The sequence below is a fragment of the Prosopis cineraria genome, unplaced genomic scaffold (assembly GCF_029017545.1).
Source record: "Prosopis cineraria cultivar Desert tree isolate PC_DT_omini unplaced genomic scaffold, ASM2901754v1 PC13, whole genome shotgun sequence".
Lineage (NCBI taxonomy): Eukaryota > Viridiplantae > Streptophyta > Magnoliopsida > Fabales > Fabaceae > Prosopis > Prosopis cineraria.
Window position 1 is genome coordinate 11,813,225 of NW_026555344.1, and position 24,413 is coordinate 11,837,637.

Here is a 24,413-nt window from a genome sequence, read left to right on the forward strand (position 1 = left end):
TTTCTATTATATGGTATCTTCTAAAATTTTTTTAAAATCTTTAATATAAAATACTTGATAAGGTATTAATTATGTTTTTAGAATACTACCCATATTTAAATTTTTAATTATGAAAAAAGATATAATGCAAATTTGAAATTTTTTTCATTTAATTATGGGTTAAATTAATAAATTTGAAGTTTATTATATTTTTAAATAAAATTAATAACTTAACCACCTCTGGATTCCAATGAGGTAGTTATAGATATTTTATACTCTTTTTGTCTTAAATTATAAGACACTTTTAAATAAATTTTACATATTAATAAACCTTATTAAATATACTTAAACAACCTTATCTTTCAAATAAAAAATAAAAAATTTTAAAAATATATCATTTAATATAATGAAAAGAAAAGAGACAGTAATTAATTATAAAGAGAGAGGAATGAGTAATATTGAAATAAGCCTGTTCAATGAAATCTTAATTTTTTTTAAAGTGTCTTATATTTTAGGACGTTAATCTTCTCCAAAAATATTTTTACTCCCTCTGATCTGTTTATAGGATAAAAAAAGAATAATTTTTTTGTCCTATTTATAAGTCACGATATTAAATTTTTATCATAAATTTTTTTTTACCTTCCATTAAATGTTAGAGGAGAAAAAATATGTTATTGAAGTGTGTATACTTAATAGAAATAAAGTTAAAAACTATTAAATTTTTAAGATAGAGTTAATGAATTTTAAATTTTTTTAATACTGATAAAATATATTGTAAGTTATTTATAAATAAGACTAAATGAGTATAATTTGGGATTGGGCCAGTGATGGAGATCGGAGCACCTAATTCGATAACCAAGTTTTAATTGACACGGAAGTGTAATGATCACGATTAATTTTTCATTTAAAATATAAACATTGAATTTGAATAGGCTAAAATTCAATTTTAGGCAGAATTGTTTTTAATTGAAAAACAGCACTAGAGTTGACAAATCTAGCCAATCAAAAGGTGCTGTATTATCACTACGGGTTAGGCTTAGAAGTTGCGAACTAATTATTTCCCAACCAACGGAACTGAACCACATTGTAGCATCCAGAAAAGGGCTTGTTTCATTTTTCAAAGTCCTTCCTTCTTTGGTCTTAACTCTCAAGTATGGCCATTTAATTTAAATGCTTTTGTAAATCCCCCGAATATGCCTCCCCCCAATTCCTATACCTCTTCGTTCCACGACTCGTTTTTTGCTTTTTTCTAAACCCCACTTCCTCACGCCAAGCATATCCCCTTTAATATTCTAATCCTCCCCTTATAAAAACCCTTCTCACTCCTCTTGATTCTTCTCATCTTTCCTTCTCTCAGATATTTTTGTTCTTAATTTCGATTCGTTTCTCTCTCTGCCCCCTCTCTTTCTTTTGTTTCCGCGATTCAATTTTCTCGCGGATTTGGTTTCTCTGTTTTGATTTCTTGAGCTGAGAGTGAGAGATCGATAATGAAGTTCGGGAAGCGGCTGAAGAAGCAGATTGTGGAGTCCTTGCCGGAATGGCGGGACCAGTTCCTGTCGTACAAGGAGTTGAAGAAGCTTGTGCGGCTGATATCGGCGGCTCCGCCGTTGCCAGACGGAGTGAGAGAGTACGGTAAGGCGGAGGCCGATTTCGTGTATTTGCTGAACAACGAGATCGACAAGTTCAACAACTTCTTCGTGGAGCAGGAGGAGGATTTCGTGATCCGGCACGAGGTCTGTATATGTGTACATAGATTCTTCCTCTGAATAGAACTTGTAAAATCATTTCAAGTTGGATGCCGATGAGTGATTTAATTGGTTAATAAGTGTAATTTGGGGGAATATAATTGCAGGCGCTGGAAGAGAAGATGAAGGAAGTGAGAGAGAGATGGGGAGCAAATGGAAGCGAGGCTTCAGAAACGAAGTATAAGGAAGAGATGGCGAAGATCAGAAAAGATATGGTTGATTTCCATGGCGAGATGGTCCTCTTAGTTAATTACAGTAGCATCAATTACACTGGTACCACTCATCTTCCTCTCTTTTTCAAATCACGTTTTCTTGTTAATTACGTGGACAAGCATGGTTTTGCTGTGAGAATTTTATTGTGAATAATATTTATTTTCGGTTTTATATTAAAGGATATCGGAATTGATAACGTGAAATCAAATAATGAGTATTGCAAATATCCTGAGTTATTAAAAGAAAAAAAAAGAAAAGAAAAAGAAAGAATGTGTTTAAAGGAGGTGTGTGGATAGAAATAGAATATCTGAGCTCGTGGACTTGAATTGAAGTTCATGCAACTTGTCAAGTTTGTGTCCAGGTTCAATGGCGACCGGATTTTAACAACTTATGCTCTTTTTTTTTTTTTTTTTTAATATACTGGGATCTGTACTGTTTTCATTCTGATTGGTCTATATTTTTTTTTTTAAATTTCTAAGTATCCGTTAAAACAATTTTCTTTCTTTATATTATGTATACGTTAAAATTAAAAACAAAAAGCAAAATATAAGAAAATTTGGGTCATCTAATTTTGTAATTGTATGGTTGGTCTAAATCTGGAGGTGATCTCTCCATACTTGTCTTTAAAATGAGGATTAAATTACCAATGGATATTGTTTTAGTTAGTTAAGATTTAACTTATAATGCCATAGGTTTAAATCTCATTGTGAATGTAATGATTTTTAGTAGATGATTTATAAATATTTTTGCAATCGTTCTTTAAATTTAAATGTATATTCTAACCCTTGTGTGAGTCTTGAAATCTAATTTACCCAGATTTTTTTTTATAAAAATACAAGGAGCAACAAATTCAACTTCATGTCCCATGAGCCATGCATGCTAAAATTATTAATATTTCCATATTTTGACAAAAAAAAATACTTCTTTGCTTTCAAAATTTTGAAGTCTGTCGGTAATTTCTTATTGTTTACACATGTTTTATTATATCTTTTCCCTAAATTTTGAAGAGAGAAGAGATGTGGGCCTCATGTGGTAAGAGGAGCTAGTGCAATATTTTTCAATCGAGTGGCACTTGATTTAATTAAATGAGGGTATTTAAGCTATATTTTAGGATTTTGAGTTTGAGTTGTGGGATATACAATGATGTTCCCATGGGTTTGGATTAGGCGAGTTTGTGAATAGTTTTTGAAAACATTTAGGCCTTAAAAAACTTTTTTTTTTCCTAACAAAAAGCCCAGTCTTATGAAAACCAGTCAGTTTTCATTTGTTTAACTGGGTCTTTTGTCTGGTTCTAACTTCTTAGAGAGGCCCATTTTGTGACCTTTCCGGACCGGTATTGTGGTTGTTATGGGCTTTGTGGTTGATTCCAGCTTAAAAGAAATAAATATGAAAAAGAGGAAAATAAATATGAAAAGGGTGGTAGAGAATTGTCCTTCTGACAAGATTTGTGGGCCCACACAACAACTGGTATTTTGTAACTCGATTTTTATTGAGCTCTGTTGAGTCCAAACCATGTCTTAGTTTTTCCTTACTACAGAAAGATGGCCCAGGTCCAAACAAAGAACAAAATCACTCGGAGGCCAGTGATCCACAGCTTTTCTTTTTTTTATGACCAGTGATACACAGCTTAATAAAGAAATGTGTATGGGCCTCAATTATCGTAATGATGATATATTGGAACTTGTGGGTTTCTTGCAGGGCTGGCAAAAATACTGAAAAAGTACGACAAGAGGACAGGGGGGCTACTGAGGCTACCATTCATACAGAAAGTGTTGGAGCAACCGTTCTATGCGACGGACCAAATCTCAAAACTTGTGAGGAAATGTGAGAGCATGATCGACGTGGTGTTCCCGGCGGAGGAAGACTTGGCGGAGAGAGCGAGAGAAGCGAGAGACGCCATCGTTGTTGCCGGAGAAGGCATATTCCGGAACACCGTCGCCGCTCTGCATACCATTCAGGAGATCCGAGCAGGAAGCTCCACTAGGAGTCCCTTCTCTCTGCCTCCTCTCAACTTGCCTGAGTCTCAACTCATTCAAACAATTCAGCTGAATTCCATCATCCCCACCAATTGATGGTATAGTTGATCAACATAGATACAGGTTTCGTCACAGCAACTTATCAGATGTTACACGTTTTGAGGAATTATTCATGCTATAGGTATACAAATTTAGGAATATGTATAATGGACCAGAAGATTATCCAAGTGCCTGTTTCATTGGGTTGATCAATCTGTCCGTACACTTTATAGATTTACACACAATTATTATTTTTTTTTTAAAAAAAGGGTTTAGTGTTTTTGAAATTTGTCTAAAATTACTTGCTATAGGTATAGATTTGAAACGTCTTTGTCCTCTACAATGGGAACTCGCGATTTGACTCGAGGGGTCAGAATGGTCCCACAATCAAGCCAAGAGTTCGATTGGCATCCTATACAGTACAATGGAGTCGAAACAAAAGATAAAAAATAAAAAAGAGGATATAAGAAAAGCAAAATGCCCACACTTGACACTTTTTTTAATAAAGAACAAGATCATATATTAAACCAGAAGAGGGTTATAGCCAACTGTACAAGACATTATTTGACCCACTTTTGTGACTGTTCGTGGTTAGTCATTTGCCCTGAAATATGTACATATTTTTTAATATTGAAGTGTCTTTGCCCTGAAAGAAGTTCTCTAGAAGTCTAGAAATAATGGAAACTATTTTTATGTAAAATAGAAAGATAATACTTTGAAGAGATATGGCATTTTAATCTTTATATAAAAACTATTTCTTAGAGAAAGTGATAAATAAACATTTTAAATAAGAAGGGATAAAATAGTCAAAATATTTTACAACCTCAAGACAAAATTGACAATACATTTTTTATTTCATAGCAAACCCATTTTCTTAACATATGGGAACAAGGCCTACCTCGTGAAGAAAAAGTATCACTTTTTCTTGTTAACTTAAATAATGTGGGCCAAGCACATGAAAAAAAAAAAAAAAGAATTCTCTCTATCTCTCTTTTGAAATCCCTTTTATCCATATCAAACATGATCTAAAGATTCATTTATGTGATATTTTTTTTAAAAAATATAAACTTATAGATTGATTGATTATAATAAACTATATTCGTTGGAGATCATATCAGTTACATCGATTAATTATAAGGTTAAAGGGTAAATTTTTCATAAAATTTTTTTGTCTGATGCAATTGATATCTTTAATTTTGGAGCGCACTCGTGTAAAAATAGGCTTCTAAACCTGCAATTCTTAACAGGTTCTGCGCCAAAAGTTTTGAAAATTGAGTTGGTGGCATTCTCGTAATTGAACCACGAGTTATTAGACTTTCCAAACCGGTTCTATAGACGTTTCTAGACCAACCGTCGATACAACTGGTCTAAAACGATAATAAAACATCTATTTTTTGTACTTTCTAAACCAAAGAATCGTATAATCTGTTTTTTTTTTGGTCAAAAATCGTATAATCAGTTTGGAAAGTTTTTTTGATTTTTCTGGATTTTTTTTCACTTTCTAATAACCAGTTTAGAAAGGCTTTTATTTTTCTTAAAATTAAATTTTAAAATTACTTTCAAGACTGGTTGTCAAGACTGGTTGTCAAGACTGGTTGTCTGGAAAGCATTAAAAAAATAAAAAAATAATTTTTAATTACAGATCAGTTACTTTGAACAACCGCTCTAGAAAGTCTTTAATAAATTTCAAAAACCCTCTCCACGTTCATTCTCCACACTTCATCGTCTCAGAAGGCCTCTTTGTTCCATCAATGACTACATTGCACTACCTAATACTTTTGTCCTCTTGATTAATCGTCACCGTGATTAATGGTTCTCGTGCTTTCATCTTATCTATTCTCGCATTGTTCATCATGTCTGAAGCTCGAATTCATTGCTTCAATCCGTGGTCCTAGGTTTTGGAGTGTTGAGTCTTGATGCTGGCATCTTCTAGGCTAACATGTCTTCAATCTGTGGTTGGAGTTGTCAGAAATTGTGTCCTAAAGTCAATCATTGTATTATGAACATTGTTATTTAATGAATTTCTCTTTTATTATCATATTAATTGCATGTTTATTATGATAACGACATTCTTAAATAAACTATAGTGATTATCTTAAATTGCCTTGGTCAATCATTTATGAGGGATTATAGATGAAACAAGACTATTATGATTTTGATTAATTATAGAAATACAAATCAAAGTCGCTATGAGAAAGTTGCATGGTACAAGTTATAAACTTATCTCATACGTAACCATGTCACTAAGCCCTTTGATATGAAATCATTATGAATTCCTACATGATAACCAATCAACTTTGACCTAGTTAAAAGTCACTTTTAACCGAGTGACTATAAAGGCTATGATTGAGTTTAGTAATATTTATATAGAAGAATATGAGTGGTTAAGATGGAATTTATCCCTCACATTAATTGAGAGATATTACTGGGCTTCTTGATAAGTAAGACTGAAAAAATATATGGCCATACTATAATGGAAAATATTTCTCCATTGCTATAATCGGTCCACTCAAAGATAGAGAAAGTAATGGTCAAATAAAGAAAAATGATAATTTCATATCTTATACTTGACCGAAATATCATGTGACAAAAAGGATGTGATACGATTATATGATAGGTTACATCAAATTATTGATCTCTATATGAATTGGATAATTGTAATGTCTTGTTAGAGATTAATTGTGACTAGTAGGCTAGTAACGTTATTGGCTTACTGTCAATTTTATATAGGCCTACAGGATCACACACAAGAACTGCCTAACTTGAGTTATAATGTCTAAGTTTATTGAATTTAAAATATGTCTAGATTTAATAAATATAATGCTTTATCTAGGATGAATGAATTATATATATATATATATATATAAATATTTATTTGATAAATATTTATATATATTTATATGAAATATAAAATTCAGAATATAATATTATATATATATATATATATATATCTATAGAGTCGGTAATTCAGGCTGAGCCTAATAGGTTAGCCCAAACTAACCTGAAAAAAGTTAGGGTCAGACTTTGCTATATGGGCTCTTTAAAGAGGGTATGATACTTTAAACCTGATTTGAATTGAGCCAGGCTCAAATAAGCCTGACCATTAAAATTTTCAACTCTATATATATATATAGAATTGGTAATTTTATCCAAGTCCGACGAGTTAACCGAACCTTGGCAAAAAAAGTTAGGATCAGGCCTGACTTTATGGGCTTTTTTAAGAGAGTATGATATTTCAAGCTCAATATGAATAAGCCATACTTGAATTAAGCTTGACCTAAATAAGCTCGATTCGCTCAAATTACCGACTCTATATATGCATGTGTATGTGTGTATGTGTGTGTGTATATATATATATATGTATATATTATATTATATTGTGTTAGTTTTAAATTTAGTTTTATATGATAAGTTAAATTTAATAGAATATCATATTAGTTCTATAATTTAAATTTATGAGATAAATTCAAATGAGATATGACATCATAGATTTAATTTATGAGATAAATTAAATTTTATTTTCATTGGCCCATAAGGGATGACAAAAGCCCTAATTTATATAAGATAGATAAGAACGAATTTGCTGTCATATATACATTCTCTTGAAGGCAAAACTTTTGAGCCACGAACATACCCTAAAAAAAACAAAAGGAACATCTGATTAAAGCCATAAGATCATATCTTCAAAGGCTTTTGCATAGATACACATTGGAAGCGCTAGCACGTTGTTTGTATTAAAAGCTGTTTGTGTGAATACTAGTAGAGAGAGTTGATCTGCATTATTAGCTCTTGAGATCCAAATGCTTGAGGAAAGCTTGAAAATTCGACATACAAAAGGTATTTCTTCTATCCACCTTGACTTAAAAGAATTCAATCAGTCCGCGATTGTGATTGGGTTTTTTAATTTTAATTTTCTGCTGTGCCCCCAATCCAATAAGATTCAATTTTTGTTCAAATTTGAATTTTTGTTCAAATTCTCATGCTTGTTGTTTCAATTTTTGGGTGGGCAGCTTTAAGCTTCAATTTTCTTTGATTTCTCTTTTCCCTCACGTTAGTGTTCTGCTTCAAGCTTTATTGTTCTGCCTCAAGGCTTTTTTCTTTTTTCTTTTTTTTTTTTGTAATTTTCATCATCTAATTGATTTGTGTGTTGCTGGGATTAAATGATGTTGAGGTTGTTGTTGGAAATAAATGTAATTTTGTTTTAATTAGTTCTTAAGTTGCTAAACTTACTAGTTGATCATGTGCATATAGTTTGATTTAATCTTAGCTCGTATTTGAATTTTGGTTGTTGTATATAGTTTTTGAATGTGTCAAATTGTTGAAATTGATTGGTTCTTATTTGTCATAAATATATTTTTAATTATAAAATTTTGAAATGTCCAACTTTTAAAGGGAACTCTACCGAAATTTCTTTAACTTTGTAGTTTGAGATTTTTAAGTTTTGTATTACCCCAAAAGTTTAAAAAATTGATATAACTTCACCTTATAATAGAAACATTTTGACTATGTTAAACGTTAGTTGAAAAATTATGACTAACATTAAATAACAATTTTACTTCAAAAGTTTTTTTAAATAAATAATTGATATCCTAAACTTTCTATGTTTAATTCAAAACAAAATCTTACAACCCATTATCAATGTTAAAAAATAATTGACATTTCTAGATTTTTTTTGACAAGAAGTCTTGCTCGAGACTGAACAAGAAAAACTCTATTCCAAGTACTCCACGAACTTTCTCTTGAACAAAATTCAGCCTTTCCTTTATTTTGCTCATGAGCACATCTCAACTTACATAAGCTTAACTATCACTATTAGAAAATGAGAGATTTGTGATGAAAATTGTGTGACACACTAAATTGTGTTGCAAAGGTTTCGTAAATTTGTCCCAACATTAGTATATGTTTATAAGATTATGTACAGTAGTTATAATTAAAAGTAAAATAATGGAATTTGGGTTCTTTTGTAAATTATTAATCTAGAAATTATTAACACTTTTACTAATAAAAATGTATATACCAAGATTATGTTGTAAAATTTTTATGCCCTTTTATTTATTGAATAGATTTCGATAACATTAGTTGACAAAAAAACTTTAAGTACATGTTTAATTTTGCAAAGCTCAGCCCTCAAGTTTGCATGCTTAAGGTTGGCCTCGCCAGCATTAAACCTTTTTATCTTTTTTTTAATATATATAAAAAAGACAAATTACTATGATAATTTTATATAGATCAAATTATAAATTAAAGTGCTAAATCAATTCTCAATTTGTCAAAAGCAAGTCAAAACCATTGTCTTATTTGTTCACAAGAAAATAAACCAAGCATTCCTTCTCTAAATGCCAATAAAACAAAAATAATAGCTAAAATTAGAGTGAAATTGTGAGCTATGAGTTTGTCATAGTGATTGTGCAATGACCTAGTGAGATTAATAGCAGTTGCTTATGAGAAATTGAGAATAGAGTGAGATCAAGTTTGGAAGTGAAACTGGTGAGATCGTCAAGTAGAAAGCAAGATTGAGACTGCTGTTGTTTCAGGGGATGTTAAATGTAAGTGACTTTCAATAGCGGTTGTATAACCGCTATTAAAAATGAACTTTCAATAGCGGACATAGACTAGTTGTTAAAAATTTCTCATTGAAGTTTTCTTTTAAAAAAAAGATAAGACTTTTAACATCGGTCCATTCCATAACTGATGTTAAAATTTCACTTTTAACATCAGTTATGGCATGAACCAATGTTAAAAGTGATTTAAAAAAATTATTCTGTTTTTAGTTGTTTTCCCAATTCCCACAAATGAAAATATTCTATACAATTTATTGCCAGCCAACCAATTCAAGTACATATAAATAATCCAAATTCCAATACAATTATATAGAAATTACACAAAACTCAAATTGACTTATACAATTTCCTAAAAAACTATCCAAACTTCACATACCATTCATAAAATATTGTGCCTAATATGTGAGGATGTCGTCAACCTCTTCCTTAGAAAATGGATCTGCAATGTCAAACATCTATATTAAAGTATAAAATTGTAATTAAAACATTAATCAATTAATTCAAGTAAACATAAAATTAGCTTTTAAAAAATATAGTTACCTCATTTGTAAATTCAATCATTCCTAATGTGATGATGTTGAGCATGTGCCTCATCACATATATGCCACATAAACATTAATCAATTTCGTTGCTAGAGGTACTGGGATCTTATTTCAGGAGTCTTCCCTTTCTCCGTCATGTGATGAGGGCAAAGAAATCCAAAATGATCACCTTTGCCCGATGTAATGCACAAACGATGGAGGTACCTGTGATAATGCAATTATGTTAGTTGATCGATCTTGATAAGTTAATTATATTTAAGTAAAATATACTTACAGCATAAAAAGGTTAATTGATGCTGTGGTAAGCTGACTTTTTGGGAGAAGCCGATTCAAATCTTCCTATTCAATTATCATTGGACTTTCCACACCCACAACATCCTTTTCCTTTGGAAATTTTTTTTCTTGAAATGATTTGTCATAAGCCAATATAATTATTTATTGGAGAGGAGTCAACTGCGGTGGCTGTGGTGGCTGGGATTGTGGAAGTTTAGGCAGGGAATTATTTAGTAAGTGAAGCTGAAAAGACAAGAGATATCTAATTAAAAAAATAATATAAAAAATAAATATTTAATAAAATGTATGAAATATTTAATAAAATGTACTTCGGCTTGAACCATACTCACAAGTCTCTTAGGCCACATGATAAAAGTACTAACAGCTTCGGACATAGTCTTGACCTTATCAGTAGGGAATGGGATGAGTGCATCTACTACTTTTACATCTTCCACTACTACTTTGACTTGATCTTGTTGCATTTGCTTATGGTGGATGGTTTGTCCCAAACTATGAACACTGCCAAGAGCAACCAAGTGTCTATTAGGATCCTCTAGATATAGCTCACATGGTTCACTCATATTTCCCGCTGAAGGACCCTCTGACATGTGTCAAAGAACATTACTCTCTTTCATGCTGTGAAATCCATGAGACTGTGTATGAGGTGTATCGATAGTCATCTCTTGTCATGAGGACATAAAGGTCATCATCTCTTCTTTTATTTTTGTAAGCCGAGCTTCCAAGCAAGCTTCAACTAAAGCTTGAGCCTCCTTTCATGTTTGTTGTCTTACATTTGTTATTACATTTTCTAGCTCTTCTTTCATAACAACACTCGATCCGCTAGGGCATGCATGTGATCCAAAGTAATCTCTGACTCCTACGCCAAATCTAATACCTCTAACGTGTCCCAGATGCTCTGGCTTGCTGGTAGCAACTACTAAAATGTCATTTCTACCCTTTGGAACGAAGGATCCTTGAGATTGTTGTTCCTTAAGAGCTTTCTATAACCAAAAAAAAAATAAATATCATAACATTCTATATTAGTAATTGAATAAAAAAAATTAAAGAATTAAATGTTACTTACAATCCTTTCGGCAACCTCGCATGCCTTCTTGCTTGTATACCCTCCTTTTTTGTATTGATGACCATATCTCTGTTTATCCTCACGAGAGATAGACGATGATGGGGATAAGAGAATAGAAGGATCAGATTTAGCTTCTTCTTCTCTCTTCTTCAACTTCTCATCTATCAAAATATCGTTAACGCGATCATAACCCCCACGAGACATCGTGTAGGGATATCCAGTTCTCCGAGCAATTTCTATACTTTTGCTCATTTTTCCTGTTAATAAAAAATTAACAGATTAATATAATCAGTTGAATTAAATACTACAATTAAATCAATTAGAAATTGCCTAACCATAGCTTTTTCATAAGTCTGAATCTTGTAAAATTCCTGTCAAGTTTGTTCATCTAGAAATTGATATGTCTTGAGAGGATTAGGATGAGGCTGACCTTCTTTCAACTCAACATGGATAAATTTTCTTGCAAGGTCAATTTTGAAACCTCTCTAATATTCCCCATAATTTTATCAATTGTCTCTGACATGCTTCATCATTTGGAATATCGTAGGTGAACTGCAATTAATAATAGTTAGTATTTTATACAAAATAATTACAAATGTTTATAACTTTATAATGATATACTTGAATTCTTTCTCAAATCTATTCCTTCATATGTTCTAGCACATCAAGCCAATCTTCATGCAAGATACTAGGCTTGTTTCGTGACAGAAGTCTAAGGTAGCTGATAAAGACAAACTTGGTCTTATTTGGCCCTTATAGTTTCCACCACAGATCGAACTAAATTGGTAACCTGTGGCCAATGGTCCTACTTAAGATCAGCTCTCTCAATCGTGTTCCTCACCTACCTTTCCTCACTGACTGGCTCTGATTAGGATCACTGTCACCACTCTGAGCAACCTCTATAGTCGATTGGCTCTAAGTAACCTCTGTAGTCGGTTGGCTCTAAGTAACCTCTATAAACGGCTGGCTCAAAACACTGTTTGTAGGTCCGCTCTGATTTTCTCCATGTTCCTAAAAATAAAACATAAAGAATTGTAAATAAAGCATAATTCAAATAACACAAAATAAATAAAAACACAAAGAATTATAAATAAAGTATAATTCTAAATTACAAAACTAACATTAATTTAAAAATTAAATTCATATAGAGATATTTTTCCATATCCCTTCATGATGATCACTTTATGCGGCATTTTCATCATCTATCTCATCTACATTCAAATTGGGTAGTCCTGATGAGAAGGTAGGAGTTTTAGAGATATTGAAGCTTGTTTCATTCTTATCATCATTATCAATCACCCTTTTTCCTTCGAGAGCTATTGACCAACTTTTATCCGCCAGATCGGTAACATAGAAAACTTGTTTTACTTGGTCTACTATAATAAATGGCTCCTCCCTATAAGTTAGTCTTCTAAGATCAACCAATGTAAATCCTGACGTATCATCTTGCACACCATTAATGTCAGCACACTTGCATTTAAAAACAAGCACTCTAAATTTGATATAGTCAACCTCCTAAATCTCTTTAATAATCCCAAAATAAGGTATGGATGCCATTTTTAGATTTTAATTTTTTTTTACTTAAGAAGTGCACAGCTTCAATAAGTATCATAACTTCACTATTTTGTATAGTACTCTTCTCATCAAGAGACCTTGTATAAAATGGATACTCATTAATATCATATGCATTGCAGCATATCATATCCATGTTAGGACCCTCTGCTAACCATTTAATCGTATCAAAAACATTATCCTCATTTAAGAATTGTTGTTTAAACCAATTTGCAGAAGTCCTATTATGCTCTTTCAAGAACCTTTGTTCAGTCATTCTCAACCGATTGCATTCTACCCTTAGAAGTTTTTTATGGGTATTTATGTAACTTCAAACTTCGTTAACATTATTTGAGATATATAAATGTACTTCTTGCACTTCATCACGATTTATGTTCTTTACTGATACCCCACATATGCCTTGACCTAATTGCCTCCTCTCTTGAAGAGATTTAGGAAGCCTAATTAGTTCTGTATTAGACAAATAATCAGAACAAAATTTCATAACTTCTTTAGCAACATATTTTTGAACAATAGATACTTTAGGACGGTAAGGATTCTTCACATACTCTTTCAATATTTTCATATATCTCTCAATTGGGTACATCTATCGTAAGTAAACAGGGCCATATATTTTAACCTCCCTCACTAAATGAACTATTAAATGTATCATAATGTCAAAAAATGAAGGAGGAAATTGCATCTCAAGTTGACATAATATAATACAAGCTTCTTGTTTCAACTCATCTAATTTGAGGGGATCAATGACTTTATTACATATTGCATTGAAAAAAAATAAAGCCTAGTTATTGTGTGCCTCAAATCCTCTTTTAATATATCTCGAGCAGCCACTGATAATAATTGTTGCATCAAGACATGACAATCATGAGACTTTAAGCCTACCAATTTTAACTCTTCATCGACAGAAGCTTATTAATATTTAAAGAATACCCTGACAACACTTTAATCCTATGTAAGTACTCATAAAAACTTGTTTTCTTTGCCTTAGATGATGTATGAGAAGCGGTGGGAAAATAAGTCCTCTTACCTTTTGATCTCGGGTGTAGGTTGTCTCATATTCCTATTTCTTTTAAATCTAATCTTGTATTCACACCATCCTTCATCTTTCTTGGCATGTTCAGTAGTGTTTCAATAATACTATCACACACATTTTTTTCACATCTATAACATCAATACAATGCCTCACTTCAATAAAGCACCAATATGGAAGATCAAAGAAGATAGACTTTTTTTTCATATATTTTTGGCACTTGTATTCTTTTGAATCTTGCCAAGAATAACATAATGTCTTCTACTTGTTCATAGATTTGCTCCCCAGTTAAAGCATCTAGAGCATGAAGGTGCTCTTGGTAGCCATGAAAATCTTTCTTTAATTTATGATAAGGGTGATCTCGTCTAAGAAATCTACGATGGCCAAGGTAGACTGTCTTCCTTCCATATTGAAGTTAATGGTAGCATGTTCATTCTTCACAAATTAGACACGCTTTGTGACCCTTGACACTGTACCCAGACAAATTCTCATATGCAGTAAAGTCATTTATAGTGCAAAAGATCATAGCATGTAACTTGAAATTCTCCTTTCAATTTGCATCAAATACATCCACACTTACCTCCCATAACTCTTTCAAGTCTTTAATCAAAAGTCTTAAGTAAGTATCAATGTCATTTTCAGGTTGTTTTGGTCCTAAAATTAACATGGATAGCATGATATATTTCCATTTCATGCATAGCCAAGGGAATAGGTTATAAATCACCAAAAGACTAGGCTATGAGCTATGTATACTACTAAGGCTACTGTTGATTCATTCCATCGGTAGAAAGTCCAAGCCTTAGGTTCCTTGGTTTATTGCCAAATTTAGGAAATAATTGATTAATTTTCTTCCATCGAGGAGAATTGGTTGGATGTTGAAATTTTTCATTGGAAATCCTCTCATTTGCAAGCCACCTCAAGTTCTTCGCATCATTAATATTCACAAACAAGTACTTGAACCTTGGTATAATTGAAAGATACCATAAGACCTTTGCAGGAGCCCTTTTCTCTTTATACCATAGTGTCTCACATTTTGGACACTTCTCCTTCCCTTCAAGCTCTTCTCTATACAGCACACAATCATTAAGATATGCATGTATCTATTTAAAATTCATACCCATTAGGTACAAGATCTTCTTAGCATCATAATAATGATTTGGTAGTACATTTCCTTTTGGAAGCATTATTTGGAGTAACTCTAGCAACTATGTAAAACTTTGATCACTCTACCTAACTCTTGCCTTCAACGTAACTAATTTTAACACCCTAGACAACAAATTGAAATCAATACACCTTGGATATAAATGCCTCTTTGCATCAGTGCACAAGTTATCGTACACATGCACTCGTTCAAAGGCTTTTTCCCCAACATTACGAATCATGTCCTTTAACCGATCTTCATCTGTATCTACTTCATCACCAAGATTATTACCAACTTTCACATATTGAGACATACCACTATGATTTTCTAATCGTTCACCATGCCAAATCCATACCATATAATTCTTGCAAATCCCATCGCAAATCAAGTGTTCTTTTATTTCAGGAACACTGAGTCTCCTCTCATTCAAACAATTTACACAAGGGCAATAGAACTTTTCACTATTGTCAACAACATTTTCTTAACAAATTCCAAAAACTCTTTCACACCATTATCATACACATCACTTGTTCGTCTAGTATTCATCCAACTATGATCCATATGTTACTACCTAGAGGATAATAAAACTAATGTGCATGCTATCATCTTTAAGCTATTTAAAAAAATGTAAATTCCTAATTAATCTATGATTTTAATTAATTTAGGAAAAATACTAGTTTTAAAAAAATTGGCAGAGTTTCTCCTAAAAATTGGACCTCCTTAAAATTTTACAAGAGAAAATTTATAATTTTATAAAAAATAAATAATCACATGCAACATCTAAGGCCGTATGAAGTCACTAACAGTATTTCCAGCAACAATTAATATCAATAAAATTTGGGATATTTTTCCTAAACATTAGATATCCAACAACAACAATTCTATATAAAAATGATAATAATAAAAGTAATTCAACAATAATTATTTAAAGAATAATTAAAAATAAAATTATAATTAAATAATAATTAAAAAAAGTACATGAAGCAATGGAGTAATGGAACAATGAAAGAGGGTGGATGAGACCACTAAAGAGGGGGAGGGAGGGGGAGGGGTGTGGGGGCCAAGAGGGTGAGGAAAGGGGAGTAAGGATAGGGCTGAGGGAGAGGGGGCGACGGGGGGGCCGAGAGGATGGGGAGGGGGTCTTAGGGGGAGTGACGGGGTGAGACATCTTGGGGGGGCTGAGGGGGAAGGGGGCGACGGGTGGGGGGGAGAGGTGAAGGAGGAAGAGGTGTAGTGAAGGAAGAAGAAGATGAATAATTAAGAAAGGGAGGCGGGCAGGTTTAATGCTAAAAAAAAATTTGAAAATTTTTCAACAGTGGGTGGTGTACTACCCCTTGTTGAAAGTGTTTTGTTTTGTTTTAAATTTTTTTTATCAAGCTTTCAACAATAGATACACTGCACCCGCTGTTGAAAGCAACTTTCAACAGCGGGTGGAATCCACCCATTGTTGAAAGTGTTTGTTTTTTCTTTTTTTTATCAAAGCAACTTTCAACAGCGAGCGAAATCCACCCATTGTTAAAAGTGTTTTTTTTAACGAACTTTCAACGGTTGGTGCTCTCCACCCATTGTTGAAAGTTCAGTTTTTTTATTTTTTTATATTAAATTTTTAACAGCGGGTAGAGTCCATGCACTATTAAAAGTTTAATAATTTTATTTTTTTATTTTTGAATGCATATTTTCAATAGTGAGTATAAGGAACTTGCTGTTGGAAGTTGAGTTTTAACAGCAAGTTTACTTCACTCGCTATTAAAAGTTGTTTAAAATTACAAAAATATCATCGCCTCTACTTTCAACAGCAGGTGCGCGTTAACTGATATTAAAAGTCTCTTGTAAAATTCAAATTCTGTACTAGTACAGTGACGTTGAGTTGCTAACATAACAATTAAAATTAAATTAATAATTGGACAGTGTATTATGAAATTTTTGGGATGGGTTTGCAATGGATATATTTACTTACAAATAACAAATTTTTATATGGATTTTTGACAATTTTGTCCTTAACAAAAATTGGGACATATTTGTGACGATGAATTTTGTCGCAATGTTTGGAACAGATTTGGCATGCTTATGTATGATGCCTTTGTGACAACAAATTTTATTGCATAATGGTTGACATAATTCCATCCCAAATGTTGCATCACAAATTTGTGACGGAAATGAAAATTCCATCACAAATAATTTTTGACGAGCATATTTACGATGCAACATGTTCCGTCCCAAATAGTGGTTGGGATGACAATATTATCACAAATTGCCTATTTTTTAGCAATGTATGAGCAAATACTAAATTCAGACTTGCCTACCATGGCAACATATATAGACTAGCTTATATTTTGACTTAGAAGTGTTCAATATAATTCAACCCAAAATCTTCTTTTGATTTTTTGCTATAACATATTGTTGGACTATTCTTCTTATTTGAGAGTTGATAACTCCAAGACATTGCACCAATTAAAAGTTTAAGATATCAATTACTTCTTCAGTTAAACTTTTAGGATAAAATTTCCCTTTAACATTTAAACTAACAGTCAATATTAGTCAAATGTTATTATAGGGTGAGATTGCATCATGTTTTAAACTTTTGGGATGGCAATATGAAAGTTAAGAATACCAATTTTACCTATCAAAAAACTTTTAGAGAACATCTTCCCTTTAATCCTTGATTTATTTGGGTTAAGCATCATGTTTGCCCTTAAACTATTTACATAAGGTCTGTAGGTTTCCTGAACTCAATTATTGATCATTTTCCCCCTAAACATTTAAAAACACATTCATTTCCACCCTGCCATTAACGTGCCTGCTAACCAAATATTTTTTAACAAAAATGTACATGTGGCATCCAAGTCGATGACCAATCAACAATTAATAAAATCACTTTTGCCCATGAACTATTCACTTAAGGACACCTGGAGTCCTAAACTTGATTTTAGGTCATTTTTGCCTTAAATGTTAAAAATATGATCACACATATCTTGGTGTTCACGTGTCACATACAAACATGAATTTAAGTTAGTGGATTCTATGCGTGTGTATATGTGGCATTCAATTCAATGCCTTGTCAAGAATTTAAAAAAAAAAAAAAAAAAACCCTCTCTCATATCATAGTTAAATTAAATTAAAAAAATTTATCCATGTGTACTACTCAACTGAGATTCTTTTTCTTGAAAAAAGTACTCTCCCTCTCAAACTTGACATCTTGTTTTCTCTACATCACCTCAATCCCAAAACCTAACTCAGATGTTGACAAGACTTGCCTTCTCTCATAGCAATTGTAAACCTTGATTATTGAGATTGAGGGCAATCACTTGTCAAATGTAGACATGGAGGAATTTTTTAAAAAAATCTAAGTGAGGTAGCCAAGTGTAAACATGGAATAATTTTTTTAATTTAATTTTTAACTTAGATATGATAGAGATTTTTTTTTTTAAATTTCCGATGAGGGATCGAATTGGATGCAAACTGTACACAAGCATAGGACCTATTGGCTTAAATTGACATCCGTCTATGACATATGAATAATAGGACACATGGGATTAGGTTTTTTAACATTTAAAAGGGAAAATAATCCAAAATCAAGTTTAAGACACCATGTGTCCCTGAGCCAATACTTGGAGAGCAAAAGTGATATTCAACTAGGATGCCACGTATACATTCTTGGTGAAAAAAGTTTGGTTAACATTGCAATAATGGTAGGGCCAAAAAGGATGGTTTTTTAACATTTAAGGGTGAAATGACAAAAAATCAAGTTCATCACACTTATAAACTCAATGTGAATAGTTTCAAGGTAAAAATGACTCCCTCTCAATGGAACAATGTTACAAGAGAAATAGATACATGAAACAGGCACAAATCCTATCTATCTATTTATTTTTCTCCTTGCAACAATGCACTATTATATATATATATATATATATATCAAAAGAAAAATAGGGCGGGTGGGGTTGAGTCCCCTAAATTGAATGAGCTTTGAGGTACCAAGTCAATTCATTATGGAAACCATATCTAAAATGTAGTGATCGTCAATTGATTCAGCTGCAAAATTTTCTTTTGTTGGAGTATTACAAATCGCATGCGCCACAGTCCCTTTTATATATTTCTTCCATTTCTTTTGATCTATCGTTTAAGGTTTCTACACATAAAGTAAAATATATATATATATATATATAATTAATATAATATTGAAATTCCTTCTAATTCTTCTAATATGATCGTATTAAATGTACTTAGTTGATTGGTTGAGAATTGTATGCTCAGTTATTGATAAGAATATAACTGGAAGAGTAGCATTATCTCCTTGAATTTAAATCTTTAATACCTGACACCAAAAGAAGCAGAGGATGAATGCTAGCTGACACATGGCTCATTAATTTTACCAGCAAGATATTATATATTGAAGCAGTACATAAATGGCCAGTCAAAGATTGGGCCTGATTCTATTTGGTGATTTTACCCAAACTCTAGAGAAAGTAGCTAATTAACAAGCTCAAGTAGTCAACTTAAAAAAATGCTTATATGCAAGCCTTTGAACATGCAGTCAATAAGGGATTTTCAAAGATATGGAAATAAGGCAGTCAAAATTCATGTTTTTTCCAGAATAACTTTTCAAGTCATCATGATCAATACATTTAATCTTCGGTGGTGCTGAAACTTTCCATTCTTATACTAAAAGATAGTGATGTTACTGGACTGGGTTTTAGATGGTCCTCAAGTGGTTCATTATGATTTTAATTTGGGTATGTTGTACGTATTTTTTTCCTAACAAATTTAAAAAATTCTAAGTATTCACTTTTTTCCTTTTCATGGGAGAAAAGTGTGTAAAGGGTAATCATCAGTTAATGGATTTTATTTCATACCTAAACCTGAAGTAAACCATGGAAAGCGTGAACCAGTAATTTAATGCAAGCACTTTAATTTGAGATTAGGTGTGCCAAACGACATCTGAAACTTTATTAGAATACTTTTCCCCCCTCTCTAAGCCACAAGATATAACACTACAATATTAAGAAATGATATTATATATCTCAAAGGATTAGGTACCTTAATTACATGTTAATATATAGCACCCTAATAGTTAGTTATTACTTTATTTTATGATTAATAATTTTAGTGCCGGAGAATGACAATTAGGTCCCAAAACACTAACTTAATGATAGTTAAGTTTCTGATAAAATTTTTTAAAAATAAGTTAAAAATATCGATTAAGATTATTATAAATTTAGGAGTTTTAATTATAAATAAATATTTAAATATCAAATGTAACTCTTAAATTATAACAAAAGTTTTATTTGTAACTGTTTAAATTGGTAAATATCAATTCATTTCATAAAAAATTTTGTTGACGTCCTAACGGTTATTAATTCATTCTTGTGGGATCTAACTATCATTCTCCCTTTTAGCTCATAAAAATAAACATAAAGATTGACGGCACAAACACGTTCGCACTACAGTGACATACCTGATATTTGGTGCAGCTTGATATAATAGCGATCGTATTAGCAATGAGTGACATACCTGATATTTGGTCCTCTAATTAAGTCGAATGAGAGCTTTAAGATGCTAAGTTGATCGAGTCATTGGGACAAATCCACTTTTGTATTTGGATATAATGAGTGACAGAAATCTACTTACTAATAACAATAATTCAATTTAAGCAAATAGTTTGTCAAAGATTTTGTCATATGACACCCGTAAAGCACTAAATCTCAAACTTTTAGGGAGAACATGTGTGAAAAGTGTTATCATGAGGATTGTTTTGAATTTTATTTTTGAGAAAATATATATTTTAATAATTTTCAAGTATTGATGAAACCTAATAATTATAATTGGGACACTCAATAAGTGAATGGATTTAAATCATTTACCAAATTCAAATCATTTTTAAAGCACCTAATTATCTCAACTTCCTGAGGACACCTCACTTTCCACGGCTTTAATTAAGAACACTACAACTACTCTTCTTTTCTATTAATGTGATTTCATATGAATGAGATTGCAAAGTTAAACTCTTATGTTTAAAATGTTGACGTACCTCATCTCAGTTTGTGTGTGTGAGTGTGTGTGTGTGTGTGTGTGTGTGTTTGCGTCAATCGATTATTCAACTTCTAAGTTTTCTTTTGTGGTGTAGCACATCGTGCGTGTGTGTGTGTTTGTGTCTCATATCGCAGTCCCTTTCGAAAATTTTTTAGCACGTACCTAACGATATAAAACAAGAAGTAGGCGATGATGAATGCAAGCTGACACATGGTTCATTAATTTAGTGGTTTGTATTATTATTGCAGCAATGTACAGTAATGTCCAGTCAAAGATCTGCGTGATTCTATTCGGTGATTTTGACTACTCGCAAAGCTTAATTACCAAACATAAGAGAAATAAAGAACTCACCATAATGTTCTTATTATAAGACACCATTTGAAAAGAGATGAATAATCTTTATTATAAGTCATTTAGTAGGTACTAATTAAGTTTTTTTTAATATTATCCCTAATGTCAAATTTGAAAACTTTCCATTTAAATATAGGTAAAATCATAAACTTATTTTATTGTTCTGACAAATTAAAACTGATGACTTAATTCTCTTTCCTGGTGAGGTGATTAAAGGTGTCTTAATCCAAAAAAAAAAGTTAACTATATAACTTAAGTCAACTCAAATGCTTATGACTCTTTAAAACTTCGGTGGACTTGGGATTTTCAAAGATATAGAAATAATTCAGTCAAAAGTCATGTTTTTTTTTTAGGTGGTCAAATAGCTAAGTAGTTTAGGATTTTGGAAATGTTATGGTTATTTTTATTCTAACTAGATTAGAGTAGTTTCACACGTTTATCTCGTAATGAAAACATGTGTGTGTGTTATATATGAGATGTTATGAGTGCGAAAAGTGTACAAAGGAAAATAATAAATTATTGAATTTTCTTTCATCCTAAAAGTAAACTTCCACAAAATTACACACAATTTTTGTTCCATGGTGCTAAAGCGCTACAGATTTTGGATTTCATGAGTGTCTTAAATCTTCTCACTCAGTAATTGTCCACACTACATTTTTGAAATTTCAAAATCCATACTTGGCCAAAAATAAATGAAACAATTACATTGTATTAACATCTCGGCAATTGTTCAATTGAATTGAAAATCTCTTTAGTACTGTCAACTGAGATACTTATGGGGATGAAAGGATTTGAGACATTCACCAACTATCTATCTTTGTATCTATCTATCTATCTGTGTGTGCGTGTTTGTCTCCATATGAAGCATGCAGTCCAATAGTATATAAGTTACATTATTTGATTATTGAATAAAATTATACATTTTATAATAATTTATTAACATTATTGAATAGTTAAGACTAGTATAATTGATTACATTAAAATATCACGTGAATTTTTTATTGGGGAAAGAAAAAGAAAATAAATATTCGTAATTAACAGTACCACTTTTTGTTTTATGAAGATAATTAATAGTACTTCATTTTGTGTCAATTTGTATACTCCTAATTAAAAATAGATTTAAGTTCAGTAAAAAGGCATATTTAGTAAGAAATAATGAGAATAAACAATATAAATTGCACAAATCCAAATTTTCCATTTCATTAAATGGACAGTTAAAATGAACTCTTATGCATATGGTCTCTGATCGAATTTATATCCCTGTCTTAATAAATCCAAATCCCTCCCAACAATTTATTATATCTAGTGGATAAACATTACAATGATCTAGATTCATAAAGATCAAGCCAAAATGGATCATAAGAGTTCAACATGAATATATATATTACTTTGGAAGGCAAAGCTTCTCTACACTGAAGCATTTCACAACCTCCATTGCTTTTTCACAGAACCATTTCAGAGCAGAAACAAGCAATGGAAATCCCACAATGAAGGGCAAGAGTGTCCACAAGCTAAGGCAAACCCAGCCGAGAGCCGGCGGGAGGAAGGTGGAGGCAAGGGCGATGGAGGAGAGAGCTCCGGCGAAGAGAATAAGGTTGGTGAAGATTCTGCAGAAGAGAGAACTAGCTGAGGTCTGGATCTTCATCTCAAAAGCAAGCCCTAGACAGTGCATGCAAGTGGCGACGAAGAAGATCCACATGGTCGGTGCGTGAGTCTCGAAAGGGCTCATTTTCTTGTTCTGGTAATCCAGTTGTAGCAGATCCACCATTAGAGGGTTCAGAATTATGAACACTGCGTGGGTTGGGATCGTAGACATGAACTCGTTCGAGCTTCAATAATGGCGTATATATACAACAAGAGTAGGCATACAGATTAAATAATTTATCAGTTTCAACGCATATATAATCTAATACATATTCATATTCCGAAATTTTATCTTAATGCACAACTTCCTTTTATACACAAATGTGTTTATTATTTTTGAAACATATACATACATTGAAGAAGACACAAAATATGGAGATCCTGTTGTTTTTAATTAATTGAAGCCTACTATTAAGAACACATCTCTTTGTATTTAGAAGAAGGCCGGCCTTCAATGATATGATTGAACTTCATATCAAAAGCCATTTCCTTAGAATATGTGTGTGTGTAGACTATTAAAATAACTTAAATGAATAATTATTAGTTGCAATGCAAAAAAATTATACACGAGGCTTATGCGAAAGAGTCTGAATTAATAAAAGGTACGTTAAGAATATGGTTTATGGCTAGATATATTTAGAGTCGGAAATTGAGATTTCTATATTCCTTTAAGTAAAAGTAAAAAGATAAAAAGTGTCTCAAATTAAAACACTAATTGTATAAATGACCAAGTGCGTACGCTAAGCATTTCAAAAGATCAATCGTGTGTTTGGATAAAAAAAATAATCATTTGTGTTTGGGGGATTTAAATCATCTAAAATTGAGATTGGTGATGAATTTTTGTGAAATATTCTATTTCAAGAAAGAGAAGATTTTATATTTTATAAAAAATAATAAAATGAGCAAAATTACTAAAAACAAACAAGAAAAGAAAACTTTACCTAAATTCACTTGTCCCAACTTCAAAGGGATTAAATGCATGTTTAGGTGGGGTTTCCTACTGATCAAATTGGAGGCCTTTTATTATTTCAGCATTAGAGAGTTAATTTGCATGCATGAAGTTATGATCCTTAATATACGTGAACAGACGAGAAGGATCAGTTATTTCAGTGTTTAAGCATGTATTAAACAAAATCATTTGAGGACACGTGTGATGTGCTTAACAGGAAAAAAAGACACTAACCTCTGCAAAAAACTCCGACAATGAGGAACGCAGTGGCAACAGTACTTCAC

General features: G+C 31.9%; 1 protein-coding gene across 1 annotated transcript; it reads left to right on the forward strand.

The window, feature by feature from the left end:
• Nucleotides 1-1,234: 1,234 nt before the first annotated feature.
• Nucleotides 1,235-4,165, forward strand: LOC129290487 (SPX domain-containing protein 3-like). The gene is made up of 3 exons (XM_054927270.1): nt 1,235-1,712; nt 1,832-1,997; nt 3,636-4,165. Exons 1-3 carry the CDS (start codon nt 1,467-1,469, stop codon nt 4,007-4,009), a joined length of 786 nt encoding a protein of 261 aa, XP_054783245.1. The 5' UTR covers nt 1,235-1,466; the 3' UTR covers nt 4,010-4,165.
• Nucleotides 4,166-24,413: the final 20,248 nt, after the last annotated feature.

Coding starts and splice junctions, on each gene's coding strand:
- LOC129290487 (XM_054927270.1), top strand. CDS start 1,467: ATGAAGTTCGGGAAGCGGCTGAAGAAGCAGATTGTGGAGTCCTTGCCG. Junction 1,713..1,831: donor ATTTCGTGATCCGGCACGAG/GTCTGTATATGT, acceptor ATATAATTGCAG/GCGCTGGAAGAGAAGATGAA. Junction 1,998..3,635: donor CAGTAGCATCAATTACACTG/GTACCACTCATC, acceptor GGTTTCTTGCAG/GGCTGGCAAAAATACTGAAA.